This window comes from Helicoverpa armigera, chromosome 21 (assembly GCF_030705265.1).
Source record: "Helicoverpa armigera isolate CAAS_96S chromosome 21, ASM3070526v1, whole genome shotgun sequence".
Lineage (NCBI taxonomy): Eukaryota > Metazoa > Arthropoda > Insecta > Lepidoptera > Noctuidae > Helicoverpa > Helicoverpa armigera.
This window is the reverse complement of record NC_087140.1, coordinates 76506-95019: the sequence shown is the minus strand read 5'-3', so window position 1 is coordinate 95019 and position 18514 is coordinate 76506. Positions and strand designations below refer to the sequence as shown.

Genomic DNA, 18514 nt, shown 5'->3' with positions numbered 1-18514 from the left:
GTATAATAATTGCAGATGTCCAGCGTGGTGTGACAGGATCCTGTTATCGCAGTCAGCGCGGCTGCTGGTGCAGACGCAGGACACCGCCCGACCCGCTGACAACAGACATATGCATTCCTCTAGGTTTGTATACCTTTTATAGTGTCTTTAAACATCTTTGTAAGGTAAAATAATCATGTATGGATCGGAAAGGAGCAAGGTCACTGACAGCCGCAGTTTATCACATAAACGTTTTACTTGAAACTATTGTTTATTTTGAAAGGTAAAATGGACAAAGTCAAAGTATTTATTATTTATAAAACATTAGGTAAAAATAAAATGTAGATCTTAAAATTAAAATTGTGCTCTATGTTCTGTCTATGGTGAGACGTACAAATATGGTTTGGACTAAGATAATAAGTATTAAAAATTCCCTTAAAAAGATACGAATGTTTAAGTGACGTTAATGTTGTCGATGAATAGGAAATTGGTACTTTCGATTCAAATAAAAACAACTATGGCCTTACTACAAAAACTTTAACCACTGTTTTACACTTGTCTAAAAAAAATGTGGCTCCAAAATGAACCATATGTCAACGTCATAATTTGACATTTTTTTAGACAAGTCTTAAACTGACGTTAAAAAGTTTTTGTGGTAAGACGGCTATTGTTTTAGTTAAAAAAACTACCTTTGCCATACTTAAAGTACAAAATGATTAAAAATTGTAATGTACAGCCCACAAAAAATATTCAATTCAACTATATAATATGTATAATGTAGTAAAGCTTACATTATTTTAATATTTACAACATATATTTGCAGGAAATCAGTGACAGACTCAACAGACAGTAGTGGTCGAGTGTCGTCGTCTGACAGCAGCCCCGCAAGGTCCGGCTCTCCGGCGAGGCAGAACACACAGGTAACTATATAAAATAAACATAGTTATTGTGAGTAAATATTTTAGGAGACAGTAGGTGGCCTAGTGGGTAAAGGACCAACCTCTCAAGTATGAGGGCGCAGGTTCGATCCCAGGTCAGGCAAGTACCAGTGCAACTTTTCTAAGTTTGTATGTACTTTCTAAGTATATCTTAGACATCATTGGCTGTGTTTCGGATGGCACGTTAAACTGTAGGTCCCGGCTGTCATTGAACATCCTTGGCAGTCGTTACGGGTAGTCAGAAGCCAGTAAGTCTGACACCAGTCTAACTAAGGGGTATCGGGTTGCCCGGGTAACTGGGTTGAGGAGGTCAGATAGGCAGTCGCTTCTTGTAAAGCACTGGTACTCAGCTGAATCCGGTTAGACTGGAAGCCGACCCCAACATGATTGGGAAAAAAAAAAAGGCTCGGAGGATGGAAGTATACGAAGTCAATGGTCTTTTATGTGACGGGAAGTCGCTAAAACCTAGAAATTTCTAATATACCTCAAGGTACACGAAGATAAGCGATTTTTTCTTTGAACTTGGTCTTTAAAATCGGGTTATGCCAAATCGCTTGCTTCTTATTCCTATTCTGTGTGAGAAGTGGACCTGTAGTTTGACGATAAAAAGCTGATGATGATGAGATTAAACACAGAGAATATAAAGCGGTTATTTGGACTAAGTTTTTTTTTTTCGTAGCCTATATTGTACCACTGCTGGGCAAAAGCCTCCCCATTTTGCTGTTTTGAAAAGATTAATTTAAAAATCTCTTACACTTAAGTAAGAAATATAAGAACATTCGAATTGAGAACCCCGAACCCAAAAGGGGGGGTTTTGGTTACCTTAGTTAAAAATACATTAACATTTCCAGGGCAGTCCCGGCAAGACTTTAGAGAAGAAAAGCAGCATGGCAGAGCTTGACGCTCTGTCCGTACCCGTCGCCAACATGAACTTCAGCCGCAAGAGCATCGCCGACCCCACCAGTGTGCAGCAGGCCATCAGTGCCAGGTAACTATCTGCATAGGCGGTTCCCAACTATGTTGGAGTGGGATTCCAGTCTAACCGGATGGAGATGAGTATCAGTGTGCCACATGGAGTTACAATTTTTTTTCAACCTATTTACCCAAGTAACCCAATAGAGTATTTTTTATTTATTTTAAGTAGGCCTATTAAAGTTCTATTTCAAAATGGCTAAATAGTTGCTAAAATACCCCTAGGTGAGACGGGTAATCAGACTGTGGTTTCAGACTTCTCATGATGACCATCAAAGATGTTCAAGACAGCTAGGACTCAAAAATATGCCCTTAGAAATGCATAGGAACCCGTCACGATAACTTAGTTACATAGCTATTGATTGAAGCAAGGCCTAGCCTTATGATATGATATTTGTTAAGTATGTGTTGTGTAGCTGTCATTGTGCAAAATGTGCATAAAGTGTAATAAATAAATAAATATGTGACCTTCGTAACGACCCAGGCATTTATCAGAAATGAAATCTATAATTGACTGTTGTAGCAGCTTTATAATAATATTGTCTTGTGTATCAGGATGTGTGAAGCAGAAGGCACACGTCGTCGACTGGTGCGCAACCAGTCGGAGGGCGAGCCCGCGCCCCGACGCGACCCACACACGCGGCGACGCGTTGCTTACGGCGTTATAGGAGATGCTGCCTGCATGGGGGATCATAAGGTAGGAATATATTTCGATCATCAAAATTATTAAATGTTCTAAGCCAAACGGTAACGATCGAGATTAACCAATTGTGCAGAAGATAATTTTAATTAGGTACATTATTACATCTTTTATTATTTCACTAACACAATTCGATGGAACGGTAAATTTCATAAAGATAACATTCTTTATAGTTTATAATAAAGTTTATTTTACATAAAAACAACGACAACAAGTACATAGCAAATAGTGATAGTTGGTTGGTATATAAATAGAAAATCTTATTTAACATTTGACTGCATTAATGTTTAAACGTTCATATCAATATCAAATCATCTTATTACTATCGAACTAATAATCTCAATATATCCCACAGCCAATCTACTTACGCGTGATGCTCCAAACGGACCGAGGTAGTACTCCCTGCTGCAACCCCCTCCTCTGTCCCCTCCCCTCCACCCTGTCCCTCACCTCCCGCGCCTCCCCCCTCCCTCGCCTGCCTACAGACCCAGACCTCTACGCGAACAAAAAGCTCAAACTACCCCCCTCTACTAGCCACCCAGACAAATTAACAGACGAAAACCTTAAACGTACTAGAACAGGCTCATTAAACGAATCTATGTTTCGAATACCACATGTAGAAATAACTAGTGCTGACGGCAGTTATGATGGCATTTACGTTAACGATATCGATAATACTCTTTTGTCTGTACGACGATGTGTCGATCCGTATACACCAGAAAGTATCGATTCTCACAGCCCTAATGTCGAAGCTTCATCGGGTTCCGATGAATTATCAGTCGAGGTTACAGAAATATCGACTAATAAATCGACTAAATTGAGCCGAGACAGAAGTGTATCACCGACACAGTTAAAGAATCGATTAGATAAGTTGCTCTCGGATAAAGATGATAAGGTTAAATCGATACCTGAAATTCAGAGGTTGAATAGTCGGGAATCCTGTAAGTCTGAGGCTAGTAAGAGTAAAGGTGGTTTGTGTTGTTTGGCACTGAAATGTTATGGGTTCTGTAGGCGGAAGGCGAGGAAAGTCAAATGTGATTGTAGCGGCTTAACCAAGTGTTGCACTTAAAAGCTTTTTTTTAAGTTGGGATACTTAAACGCCACTTAATTTTAAACTAGATAATTTCTTAACGTGTATGGTTGATAAAGTATTTTTGACGTATCCCGATATAAGTCTGAAGTTAGGCAATTTAACTGTCAAGTAGTATTTTTTCTCCTTAAAAGTTTCTACTGTGCTGATATTCAACTAAATTCGGATTTGACAAGTTACGTCGAATGTACTATGAAAAATATTTTTTAAAAGACTTGAATTATAGTAGGCGTTTAAGTGTACCAATAATAGTAATGTATCTGACTCGATTAGTTTTTGTTTTAGTCGATTTTTTAACGATTATTAACTTCGAAATTAAATTCGACTATTTTTGTGAAGTGACGGTAAAAAGTATGGTTTTTTGCAATGGTATTATTATTTTTTTTTTTTTACATTTTCGAAGTTGATAACCGTTTGATAATGCATTGTTTGTGCAGTTTTTATTTTTCGTATTTAATTGTAATGCACTGTTTTGACTTTTTTTTTATTTTTTTGTATTAATTATTATTATAAAACCTTTAATAAGGTTTTGTTTGACAAAAAATGGTAATATTCTTACCGTGGACGCATGGTAATTTGATGCCGCATGCATTTTTAACTTGTAACATATCAATGTCCTATTGAATCTTAATTTAATTATTCAATTAATTTGTATAATACTATTTTAGGTATAATCTTGCTACTAGTCGAAATAATCTATCGATATATCGATTAAACCCTCGAGTCACCACTCTTAAATATTTGACAGTCAAAACCATAGTGTTGTGGACTTTTTTAAGGCAAAAGCATTATTCCTAATTTTCCACTATTATTATTAATAATAAATTATTGCAATATTTTTCTTAAGGGGGGTACTCAATGCAATATAATAGTTAATATTTAATTTGTTATTTACTTAATGACTCAGTTAATTTAATAAAATCTTATACCAAATGGTTTGTAAAGTCTAGTCTCTATGCTCAAGTGGATCTTAAACGCATACTCCTTTGAGTAGGTATGGTAATATTTGCTTCTAAAAATTATGATTTTGTTGATTTAGTCTAGGTTGAATACTAAAGGACAAATACTCGCTTTCCACCCGTCGTGAAATATGTATGCTTAATCAATTTTAGCACAAGTTACAAGAAAAAAGAACGGGCTTTATAGCTGAATCACAAAAGAGTGAAATAAATGAGAAAAAAAACTCTAGCCTGGCATCATTAAACATTTTTCGTCCAAAAAGTTTTGCTAAATTCGTTTACTGTAAAGCATACCTTTGAGAAAATGGTTATATAATAAACCAATAGGCACCGTGTATATGAGAAATACAAAATCTTCAAATGCAATTTACCTGCACTTCTAAAACGACTTTGTGGTTCAACGGCTAACCTAACATCTTTCTTTCACTATATTTAACCTAGAACATTTCAACAAAATACGACACTAAATAACTTAAAAAGTATTATAAAATAATTGGTATTTTATCTAAATTAACTTTAACTTAACAGTCACTCTTAGTTACCATTGTTTTTGGTTTAAAGTCACTATTTTTATTTAAGACTGGTAACACTTATCTAATTTAATTTTCCACAGTGGTAAGACCTTACGATTTTGTTTTTATTTTTAAAATGCTACTTAGGCATAATTTATTACAATTTAAATTAAAGATTGTAACACTTAAAATTATTTTTTAAATGTTTAACACTGTTCCACGAAAAACACATATCGATATATTTTCCGTTAATAAAAGTGCTTTTGCATAACATCGATATTTTTCTCAGCTCTTGTAGCTATCGTCAATTATTTCAAGCTACACTTTTATCAATTGAAACTACTTATATCTACTATTTCCTTGGAAAATCACAAAAGAGGAAAAAATATAACTCGACCACAATATTTCCGTGTAACGACAAAAAATATATTTTCATGCCATTAGAACAAGTTAGATCAAATCCTAGCTTAGTTTAGGCTACAAAAGGAACAAAAACACTGACATACCATAATATACACACTAAATAAAAACAATATACCCAGTATCTACTAAAATATTTCACCATAGTTCTTCGTAGTCGAGTAAAAAGATCGTAAGTTCTAACCACTGTTCACTTAGTGCCCTATTTATTGATAAGAAACGATTCATTTTGCGTACTATCCGTAAGCAGAGTTACTGCAGATTTCAATAATCGATCCATCTCTTTTTTTGCGAATGGAGATTAAATTTTGACATTATCTTCATGTAAATCAAGATTCTCTATGAGCTCTGCCTCATTAAGACGCCATGGCGACGTCGCCAAATTGGAAGCGTGGCCACGAGTTACAGTTCTCTACGTGGCTTCTGGCTACTCTGGCAGCTTGACCTCGTTGGTTGCCACAATAATATACACGGTAAAGTGCACCTCGCTCACACAGTCGCTAGTGTAGTCGCCAGTCAGCCGCCATTTTGGACGTTTTCTTCTACATCCATTCCTGATGACGTAAAACTTACGAATGGATCGGTTATTGAAATCCGCACTTAATCGTTTCTGGTTAAAAGAACGGGGCAGTAGTAATACGTAAGAACACGTATATATGTAAGTTAAACCTTGACGAGGTGTCGATTAAAAATAAACTTTATTTGCACTGATTTAGAGTTTTATTTTGTGTATTTTTATGTTGTATCTTGTAGATGCGTTTTTAACAAGCTTTTAAATTACATGCATGGTTTTTAATAAATAATGGCTATAGTATCACAGTTTTGGAAGGGCTGGACTCTATATGAAGAAGCCAGAAAGTCTGACATTAAGGCTTATCCGTTATACCAGATAGGCAGTCGCTCCGTGTAAAACAAAAGTTATGCCCGTTTTCACCAACAATCTCTTAATCTAAGTGCCACTTAGAATAAGGGCTCTCCCAATTTTGACATAAATAACTATGTATAAGGGATACCAAAACTTTGGTGAAAACGAAATTCTTATTAAGTGTTCCGTAAATGCTCTTAGGGGATCCCTTAATTTAGGTATTTGTTGGTGAAAATGGGCATCAGACTAATATCGGTCTCCCAGCACAGTTGGGCAAAAAGACAGATGACGATACGCAATCTTTGAATATTAATATTCTTAATATGTCGACTTGAAAATAAAATTGGAGACAGATTACTATCGTTAAAAATAATTTAGTTGTATCTAGTGAAACGTGGTACCAACCAGCTTTAATAAAATATTGCTTTAAAAATAATGCATGTAATTTATAAGTTGTATTTATAGATGTTTTGAATTGCTCCCTTTGTTATTTTGTTGTTATTTTCAGTTTTTGATGTTGTGGTTGTGCGCTTTGCTTGTAAGTATTGAGTTTTTTTATTATTTAGATCTGTTTTTATATAGGCTTTTGTATATTGATATAATCAGTAATTTTTGTGTAGACTTATTAGCTTTTCTTTAGAGTTATTAATGAATATCACATTTCGATGACTAAGACTTCATTTTGATTACTTTTCGATTTCAACTAAAAGGAAGCCTTACAGCGCTTTTACACAAGCGAATTTTTGTCGCGCGATTTTGTAGCAACCCGAGGATATAAGCGCCCGTAAGAATAACCGAACAGAAAGTCCGCTAGGGTGAAAACGCTGTAAGAAACATTGAAATTTTGAGAAACCTATTTTGCAATTTAAATTATTTATTATATTAATAAAAGTAAAACACGTACATTTCAGGCAACTTTCGCCAGGAGTTTCATTCTGAATCGTCTCCCAAACACATTAAGACCGAGGACCCGGAGACAGCTGACAGCGTCACCGAAACACCCAGCTCACGGTACATACACTTCAATATGGAAAGCCCTAATAGCATATTTAAAGAAACTGATATATAAATATGTATATATTGCTATATATTTATTGTATATCAAACTTACAATAGTAAAAGTTGCGACAAACTACAATTTCTTTGAAGTAGGTAAAGTATATCTGAATATATTAATATATATTTCTATATAATTTTGTTAATAGTCATTTATTTGCAGTAAAATATATAAAGAAGGATATTATAAAGATACAAAGTTCTTCAATTACTGAAAGTATATTGGTATATGCAAATATGTATTAATCTTTACTCCCTACATATATATGAGTAATTGCCAATTACTGTAAAAACTTAGCTACTTAAGACATTTTCTCAACTAATAATCTTATCTTGGATATTTTTAAAAATGTGAATTCATATCATAAACAATTTAGGAGTATCTCTATCACTGAAAGTTTTATTTGAGAAAATATAATGTATCTATATAATAATTACATTCCAAATGAAATGATTACAAAATGTAATTATTTTTATAAATATGTATTGTTACATAAAATAAAATTTTAGATAGGTTAATAATTTAATTATTAATAATATAATTATAAAAAAAATACTCATCTAGTCTTAGTTATTTATATTTTATGCTGTTTTTGCTATTTCTCATTACTATGATGTATATGTGATTATACCTACTTCTATATTGAATTATTTGAATTTTAATGTACTTAGTTTAGGATAGTCGGGGATTTACCACAGGGTACTTTGTTTGCAATTTTCTATTTTTTGCATATTATAAATAAGGAAGAATATGAAATTAAAAAAATATTAATACGGGAGTCCTGTATTAATCATGAATTATTCAAAATACTAATTCTTAAAGAATTACTGTAAACTCAAAAGTTATATATCTTAACATACATAAAAAAAGTTTGGCGTTGACCACATTTCGCACAGTCGACTTGAGATTATATTTCGAAACTTGACAAATAGTTATAGGTAATATACGCAATATAAACGCAGTTTTTTCTTGGTATCACTTTCAATTATCATATAAAAAAAATCAATATAATAACGAAAACTGTTTGACGGACTCCCCAGTAATAAAATAAATACAAAATAACCTAGACTTAGATCGTAATCGGTGTCTATAATAATGGCTAATATACCGTTCAATAATGTAGCATGTAGACAAATAAAAATAATAATAATAAACCCTCCAGAATTAATAATAGGTACGATTAATAATTATGCTCATCACTATTGTGATAATAATCGGATACTGATCATTCGCATCACATTATAATAATTAAAAAAAAACTTTATTTCTTTGCACTTAAAAAAAACTGGATCTATTTCATTTCATCACTATATACTTAGAAGCCCAGAGAATAAAGTGAAAGTCAAATAATGTTTTCAAAAATACTTAATTTTTCTCCTTACATATCTGTGTCTCATTTATTCAATTTTCTAAGCTAAATATCACAAAAATCACAATCGGTTCAGTAGTTCCTGAGATGATCATCAAATTTTGTGACATATTAATATACTTAACATTATATGTAATAGATATAACACTTCTTCCTTACTTATAAGCTTTCAAATTCTTCTTATATATAGGAATTCAATATTTATTGTTTATCGTAGAATCTGTGGCAAGAATTTCAACCTAGATCTATTAAATTGGGTAAATAAATATTGCCTAGAAAGGTAGTAGAAATAAGTGACCCTTTTATGGGGACTATTAAAAGTCAAAGTATGGGTAGGGACATAGCTGCAATAGATAATTTTATATATTAGAAAGTCCACGTACATTAGGCACCATTACATACTTTTAACGTTTTTTTATGTATAGTAATATGGTATGTATTCAGGGAAGAATGGTAACATTTTAACTAGAAATAATTCTTGTTTATTTATCTAAATATATCTTAATTATTTATTATATATAATTTTATATCTGAATTATTTATACTATCTTTCAAATTCTCTATACGTATTCATTGAACCATATCATTATCGCTGTCGTAAGTTTTAACTGTACCTGCCTTAGTATTAATATTATTTTTAATAAAAAAATATCCTATTTAAATAATTATATTATGTAAATAAAAAAAACACTAAAGTAGATACGTATGTATGTATAATCAAAATATGTAGTGAGTTTTATGCATAGTATGTATTTTATGATCGAGTATTTATTTCGTAATCAAATACCTACATTTCTAGTCATTTTTAAACGTATAAATAATATTTATAAAACTAAGTTCGCCTGCAAAAATATAACATAGATACAAACATTATTTTGAAGGTTTGTAAACTCTAATACAAAAAATAGATTATTTAATATTATTTACAGCTTCTGAATGTAGTTTCTATCTTTGTATACCTACAGGATATAAAAGCTAAGTCTAATAACAAAACATACCTAGTAATTTTAGATAAAAGCAATATGTATTTAGGTAAGCTAAACTAGCCAAAGAATAAGTAGGTACTTAGTTTCATCGCATCTGTTATAGTCTTAAATATAGACCGAGTCTTTGAGTCAAAACACAGCCTTGTAGGTGTTAGAAAAGACAATCAATTAATATTATATTGTATTATCGCCATATTTTCATATTTATTATATTTAATTACATGTCTATAGGTTATGATTACCAAAGAAACTTAACGTTCAACTTGTTTTAATAACTACAGGCATCAGTATCTAATTAAATACGATATTTTGACACTAATAAGTCAGTTTTTAGTCAATGGTGACTTATTTAGTAGGTATTTAAGAACGCAAATGTATTGGTAAATAGACAAATATTTAAAATCTAGGTGTCGTAAACGATAATACAAAATAAAAGAACACCAAAGTGGAGAGATTGTACCTAATTATTATATCTTTATATCGATGTTGTAATAATTACATTCTTAGATAGAAAAAATGTTGTGTAGCGTTGTAGGCCTCGATGAAAAATTTTGCATCGTCCAACTTTGAATAAGATCGGAATTTCAAAAATAAATTGGTGTGTAGGTATGTCTGGAAAAAACGGGTCTTTTTTTTCAAAAAATATATAACTCAACTTCAGAGGCTTGATTCTCTTAAGTTCATAATGTAACAATTGGATAACAATTGAATATAATATTGAGCTAATATGGTGTTTATCGGTTAGCTCGCTGACTACCAATGCATAACGGCCAGCCAGACTTATCTACATTTGCATAAAAATCTAGTGTGAGACATGGTTAAATTAGTAATTTAAAAAAAAAATATATTTTTATGTCAAAAATAAGCTTCCAAAGCCCGAATTAAGTATACTTATTGATACCATCCAGCTTTTTGAAGAGGTCTACAACAAAAAAAAAACAATTATTGCATGTATTTAAACTACGTATATTTAGGAGCATATTTTGCCAAAATACCGAATTGTTTTGTATAATGAAATGAAATAATATTGTTTGTATATTTATAGGAAATAGATCACATCTCTCTTCGCGTTGTTTCACTACTGCTGTTCTGTGTCGTGTATAGTTTAGTCAATTTTAGTCAACTTTAGTCGTTCTTGTTATTAACTTAGGGCTCCTGTAGAAAGCCGACAGATTCAACTGATACGAACATTGGAATTTAATAAGGGTACATCTACACGGTGCAAGCAACTTGCGCATGTTGAGGCACATGCACAGGTTACATGCATTTTAAAAATGTGCGGGTCCAGCGACTCGCACATGTATGTACCAAAGCAAAATACCCACCCGCGTGCTCTTGTCACTTGCGCATGTTAACTTGCTACAGCTACATGCACCGTGTAGACGCACTCTTACTTTCCTGTCCCACCAATCATATGTGATGTACACCGATTGTTTAACTATTGTGTCTGCTTCGTGCGTGGGCAGTGAAATGGTTAAGGGTGAGTTGCACCATTTGAATAAAACGATAAACGAACCATAAGCAGCCGTGAAATTGCATTTGTCAACTCGGCGGTTTGACAACTGAAAATGGTTCGGTTATCGTTATAGTTGAATGGTGTAACACACTGTAAATCTTAAGATTGTTCATGAAACTATGTCAATTGGCCAATTTAAAGATGAAAGAGGGACATGCTATTTTTAACCAACACAATTAATCTTAGTGTTAAAAACGCCTTGATGGTAAAAAGTCAGTACTGTGTTCTCTTATAAAGAAGAAAGTATTGCAGGGAAGAAATCAATCGACTTTCTATAGGAGTGTAATGCTTGTACTTCGTTTTCGAGTTATGTATGCAAATGTCTTCAGATCTTACCTATTACCATAGTCGGTGCAGAATTTTTGACTTAGGTATAACGACCTTTTTGTTATTTCATGCACTTAATCTTCCGATGTCTATGGTATATTTAATCGAATGTTAAATTGATAATTATGTACCTACTTGATTAAATATTTTTTTACCTCAATATTATGTTGTTAGATTTCATGCTGAAATATCATCTCGTAAGATCAGATACACCGCCTACGTAACTCGAAAGCGAATAGATATCGTTAAAGTCTATGTCTATCGTAAATACTCTTTAAATGAGCAATTTCAACTATTTTATTGTTCTATATTCTAGTCATTTTAAGTGTATTGTGATCGGTGTGATTAAAATGTTAAAAATATTACTGTTTTTCCTTTAATTCACACATGACTAACTTCCGGAGGGGACTTCACCCCTCATCCGGATAAAAATTAGGTACTTACCTACTTATATATATAGTAGGTTACTCTGAAAAGTTTTACAAAATAATATTTTAGTAGTTTTTGCATGAACATATCTATGTATCGACCAGACTACAGAGTCCAGGAATTTTGGCGAATATAGGGCCGAAGCAAACACGCTGAAACTCTTTTTAATTTTTTATTGAAAAAAAAAATAGTAGTTTTTGTGTGAAAGTAGAAATTAGATTTAGGATAGTATACCGGTAGTGGGTATCGTTGATTTATTAATTAAATGGCTCTTTTGATGTCTTCTATAAGGGTACAAAAGAATTAAACAATTTTATTATTATACTACAGATATATTTCCGATAATATAAGCACAAAAGTAAAATACATATGTTGGCTTGTACCTAATATAATTTTGTAAATGCAGAACTTCGTACACAAGCTAACTCTTATCGTAAATTATATCCATATTGGTTGTATAGAATTATTTATCGGAACTACCTTATATGACACGCCTTCCTGTTACAGTAAATTATTTTTAGTTTTACTTGTAAAATTATCAAAAATAGCACCATTTTAATTAACAACAAAATAGGTAATTGACGTTGGAAGTGGAACATTATTTTTCGTTATCAGAGGCCAGGCTACACGAAATTCAGTAATTAGGTACCTACCTATTTATAATTTTTGCTCCATCAAGCTTCACCTCTAAATTTAAGCTTTCTATAGGTATACTAATCTTTCTAGGTTTACTTAGTAATAACATCCTTTAGAAAATGCAACGAATAAGGTATCTTTGTTAAAATTTTCCCCTCAATATTATGTATAACATATTATAAAATATACAAATTTTGTTTTCACTATAGGTACATAGAATGAAAAAAATACAAAAATCCGATTTGAGAACCTCTCTTTTTGGGAAGTTGATAAAACTTCCTTCAATAGTTTGTAATTAACACAGCCAAAATTATGTTTTAAGTATTAGGTACAAATATAAATATGATTTTGCGAAATCTATTTTGAGCGTGCATAGCAACGTTTAACTGTCCAGACACATTCATTGATAAAAACGGATACTTAAGTACTTTAATTCCTTTCAAATAAAGAAGTTTACAGAAATGTGTTATCCTGTTACTAAAATTATTATTTATTTAATTATTAATTATTGTCATAGTATATTTCTTACATAAAATATTTTTCCTTAAAATGTTATCCAACAAAATACATTGATCTTAAGCTTACATTCTAATCACATTCTTGGGGCACTTTATAAGGCATTGATTTTGTTCTATACTCCATTTAAAATAACATTAGAAATTTAAGTAAAGCTTTTTTACTGTTTGTTCAACCGATTTTGACTTCTATTGCGTTAGTTGTATGATTAATGGTGGCTGCAGTAAATACTTGGTATTGTAACCACTATTTTGCTTTCAATTCCGTTCTTTTGTCTACGGAATAGAAGTCAAAATCGGTTGAACAAACAGTAAAAAAGGTTTACTTAAATTTCTAATGTTATTTTAAATGGAGTATATATGTCACCGTAAGATTACAAACATCGTTAGATTACAATCTATCTCGAGAGATTGTAAACTGTCGAATTATTGTAAACCGTAACATCTGATTGCAATTTAACGCATTATTTTTCGCTATATTATAATCTATCGATGAGAAATTGTCAAATTGTCAACTGTCCGAAAGCTCTCTCTGATTGGTCAGTCTTTTTGTAAGATCGAGAGCGATGTAGAGCGGTCAAATTGTCAACTGGCGAAGAACGGAATGCATCTTGCGCGCTGATTGGTAGAACGTCAAAAAAGTCATCTAAATTACTAACTCGGCCTCATTTTTCCAAAAACGAGCCAAGAAAAACCAGATCAGTTTTTCTTGGCTCGTTTTTTTTTTTGATAGTAGAATTTAATTTGTAACACATCTGTATGTGTGTAACACATCTTCTAACACATTTAGCATATTGCCATTTATAACCTTCAATTAAAAACATTGTATTAAAAATTGAAGTTAGTGACGAAAACGAATCGCTGCAAAACCGACTCCACGTAGTCTTGTCTGCCCTACCCCTAGAGTGCAATTCAAAACCGTAACCGTAGGCGCGGAGGGGCGAGGCGGCCTGCGAGCTGAGGCGCAGGTAGTTTCAGCGCTCGCCGCCGCGGCTGAGGCTGGCCGGCCGAGCCGGCCAGCAAGCCGAAGCTGCGGTGGTGAGCGTGAAAACCATCTGCGACGATAAGCTCGCATGGGACCGCCGGAGCCCCGCAGCGCCGGAGCCGTGACAGAAGTCATGCTTGCTGCATGTTGCATGCTTACTTCCATGCTGGGTCAATTAATATGGGATGTGTTATATTTTAAACAAAAAACTCAGTAGGTACGAGTTAAAAAATTAGAAGGTAAATAAATATTTTTATGATGTCATTTAATAGTATTTAAGAAGTTTACTGTTAGAATGCATGCTACAAATTTAGATGCAAAAAAATAACCATCATGCTGAGTTGAATTTAGAGTGGAAGATAACTCGTGGCTAAGATAGTATCATTTAGATGCTCGACGCTTTATTAATTGTGGCTGACTTAGTAATTTAGAAGGCAACATACATTTTTGGGGGCGAATAATGATATTAAAAAGAAGCCTGTTTAATTAGCACCCCTTTTATTTTATTTTTAAATATTAGTTTGTATTTGAAGACAAAATACCTAACTGTATTTTTATAAGAGTTATTTTTATATAAATTTAATACTTGAAGAATTTTTGAAGAGCATTTATTTTATTTAACTGACACCTCTAAGGTAAACGTACCAATAGTCGTCGGATTTCGGAAATCACTGACTTTGAAGCGCTACTGTGTGTTAAATATTCAATAGAAAATGAAAATTTTTGCATGACGTGATAGAGTATTTATTCATTATTCTAAGTGACTAATGTTTTTTTAATCATTTTGATGGGTTTATATACTTATTAAGCCAAAAGTAAAAAAAGGGCGATTTGTACCAATAGTCGTCTGATTTGTACGGATACTCGTCAAATATTCCCAGTACTCGTCAACTTTTAATGCTAATGTGAACTCTCTGCTCTTGAACATAAGGTTCAAGTTATGTAAATTTTTTTGTGCTTGAATTTGTTAAGCATACTTGTTCTTTTGAAACATTCGGTAGGTAGATAGATAAAAAACCAAATTCCTATTAAGAATAGCAGGTCATAATCTGTTAGAAATGCAGATATTCAATAAAACAGATACATGGTTGCATTTTAATTTATATTCCTATCTATCAAACGCTTGGAATCACAAAACCAGTCTATAAAATATCTGTACTAATATGGCAGAAGCTAGTATGTTATATTTCTTAATCATAATAACGATGCAGTCATAAGCATATGTACAAGTAAAATAATTACTTTTAAAATATTTAAATTGTAAAATAAAATAATTAGTATTCACAAAAAATAAAAGCCACATTCATTTATATAGCTTTCCGCGAAAAATTACTAACATTCATAGATATTTAGGTAAGGTTCATCAAAACTTCTGAACTGCTTAGCGCATGCTAAGTACCATTTGCAAAAATCTCTATAGACAGTTTAAACTGTCTACTGTCTTAAAGGTATCAATCAAAAAATAAAATATGATTAGGTACAACTAACCGTTCAAACCCAATAATAATAATATCTAATAAGCCCCACAGGGCATCTGAGGCGGATGACGGGTAGTAGCGACCCCGCTGGGCTATATATCCGAGTGCTCCGGGGAGAGTATAATGTCCCCCATCTCCGGCCTGCCGGAGTTAAGGTCTCCCGCCTCTTGGCTTGCCTTCATTGGCCGACCAGAGTGGAGTTGCTAGAGCAGGGTTAGCAGCCCTGGTCGGAGGGTAGGTGCCTCGTGGTAAGTGGCGAGTGGGCCGATGATGCTGGACCCACAGGGAGCGCGTGATCTGCGTTTTAAGTCCACCGAGGTATCCTCACCCTTTAGCCGCTCATGTACCTGTTGCCCTCTTGTTGCGATTTAGCGACTGATTCCCGGGGGCCCAGTAAGTGAGGTGGCGAGTCTCCACCTGCCATTTTATCGACATTGTCATCGGCAGGTGCCATAGTTCCTCATCATCATCATCCTCCGAGCCCGGATGTTGCTACGGAGCCCGATATGTTGTCAGCTGAGTACCAGTACTTTACTAGAAGCGACTGCCTCTCTGACCTCCTCAACCCAGTTACCCAGGCAACCCAATACCCCTTGGTTAGACTGGTGTGAGACTTTCTTTCTTTTGACTACCCGTAACGACAGCCAAGGATGTTCAATGATAGCCGGGACCTACAGTTTAACGTGCCATCCGAAACACGGTCATTGGTGTCATTGCAGGATATACTTAGAAAGTACATACAAACTTAGAGTTTAAAAGTTGCGTTGGTACTTGCCTGACCTGGAATCGAACCCGCGCCCTCATACTTGAGAGGTTGATTCTTGGACCACCAGGCCACCACGACTTTTTTTCCATATCCTAAGTCCTATATTGATGGTGATTAATGCTCAATCCTTCTCCGTGTGAGAGGAGGCCTGTGCCCAGCAGTGGGACGATAAAAGGCTGTAACATGTACACAAGTCCTATAGTTGGTTATCCTGCCATAGTTCCTATATCCTAATCCACTAACATCCCAACGCAATAGCCCAAGTAGTTTTCCTCCATAGTTAGCAATACTTTAGCACAGAACCGGAGATTGTCCTTGGGTTCATTTCTATAGTATTTTCATTAAAGTTGTCTCAAAAGGGCATTTTATTTTTTTTGCTGCATCTGATGTTGTGTGTGGGCCCTTGATTTACAGCTGTCAGCTTTTATGACTTTTAAAAGGCCCTCTTGCTTGTAGTTTCTTTCAGTCATGATCTGCTATTAAAATTACGATCATGCAATCACTAAATACAGACAATTTTAAATAAAAAAATCTTACTTAAGATTACTCTTTAGCCATCAATATCGAATACAGCGACAGCGATGGAAGCTATGTCATCTTAGTTTTAAAACTGATTTTTAACCCCCGACGCAAAAACGACGGGGTGTTATAAGTTTGACGTGTCTGTGTGTGTGTGTGTGTGTGTGTGTGTGTGTGTGTGTGTATGTGGCATCGTAGCTCCCAAACGGATGACCCGATTGTAATGCGGTTTTTTTTGTTTAAAAGGTATGTCAGTCGGGAGTGTTCTTAGCTATGTTTAGTGGAAATCGGTTCAGGTCTTCAAGATCATCAGCTCGTTTGCTACATGTGATAGGAATGTTACACGCTCAGTTTACTTGCAAGTATATGTGGGATCTGAAATTTGAAACACTAATGTCTTTTGGAACCACTGAGCTGGTCTGCTGTTAGGGCACGAAGGTAGGAGACGTAACCCTGAACTGCCTTTTAGTAAACCCATCGAGTTTGGGCTCGTTGAATTTGGCTTGACGAGTTCTCTTCATGTTTCTGATTGACGAGAACCTGATGCTGGAAATGGGATGTGGCGGATGAAACCCTGGAATGCCGGAATGAAACGGATAAACCGATTTATATTTTTGCTGAAAATCTAGAATGTCCAAAGGTTAATCTTTATTGTTTCTCAATCTGTGCAATTCTCCCAGAGCCAGTTTGTCATGAGGATTGTTAAACAGGTTCCTTTGGCCGAGATCGCATATAGCGACCCCATCTTAAATTAAATGAAAGAAGGTAAAATTAAGGAGCTCCTTTAAAAAGCATGAAATAAAATTAAATTATAAATTTAAAAAAACCCCCGACCCAAAAAAGTACGCAATAATTATGACAAAAGGTTAAAAACGCTAAACCCTATAAAAAGCAAAAAATAACTTTTAACACTACGTAAACTTGACGTGTCGGGGGACCGCTTTTCACCTTCATAAATACTTACATAAATCAAATGATACCTACCTAATTACAACATTCGTTTAAAAAAAAAACACGTATCTAAAGTAATGAATTAGAGCGGTCCCCCGACACGACAAAATTTAGTTTACGTAGTGTTAAAAGTTATTTTTTGCTTTTTATAGGGTTTAGCGTTTTTAACCTTTTGTCATAATTATTGCGTACTTTTTTGGGTCGGGGGTTTTTTTAAATTTATAATAATATTTTTTGCGTCAAAACTAGTTTAATGACATAATTTTTATACAGGCGCTATTAAGGCACGTTAGGAAGACGCGGTACAATACGCGTGACGAAATGCAGTTATTTCGAACAAAAAGCATAGTGTAAGAACAGTCAATTTTTGTTTGCCACAAATTGTAATCCAAGCGTTGTAGAAACAAAGGCTAGTGCTAGACCTACTTGTACCCAAAGCGGTCTTAATCGAATGGCGGAGACCTACAGCGGCCAATATATACCTGAAAAAACACTCGTAGAAAGTGCATACTTATAGAAAACAGGGGATTTAACCATTAAGAAAC

General features: G+C 33.9%; 1 protein-coding gene across 2 annotated transcripts in view; it reads left to right on the top strand.

The window, feature by feature from the left end:
• The window catches only part of LOC110381097 (inositol polyphosphate-5-phosphatase A), a 28920-nt gene extending 21323 nt beyond the window's left edge, over positions 1-7597 (top strand). Inside the window, exons 8-13 of one of the 2 annotated variants that reach the window (XM_064040152.1) lie at positions 16-123; positions 803-899; positions 1769-1905; positions 2445-2586; positions 2945-2981; positions 7347-7597. In XM_064040152.1, coding sequence (XP_063896222.1) covers positions 16-123; positions 803-899; positions 1769-1905; positions 2445-2586; positions 2945-2981; positions 7347-7504 — 679 coding nt within the window. In that variant the 3' untranslated portion in view covers positions 7505-7597. Of the gene's footprint in view, positions 1-15; positions 124-802; positions 900-1768; positions 1906-2444; positions 2587-2944; positions 4031-7346 lie in introns of those variants that run through there. The other variant, XM_064040151.1, reaches the window with a different exon arrangement.
• Positions 7598-18514: the final 10917 nt, after the last annotated feature.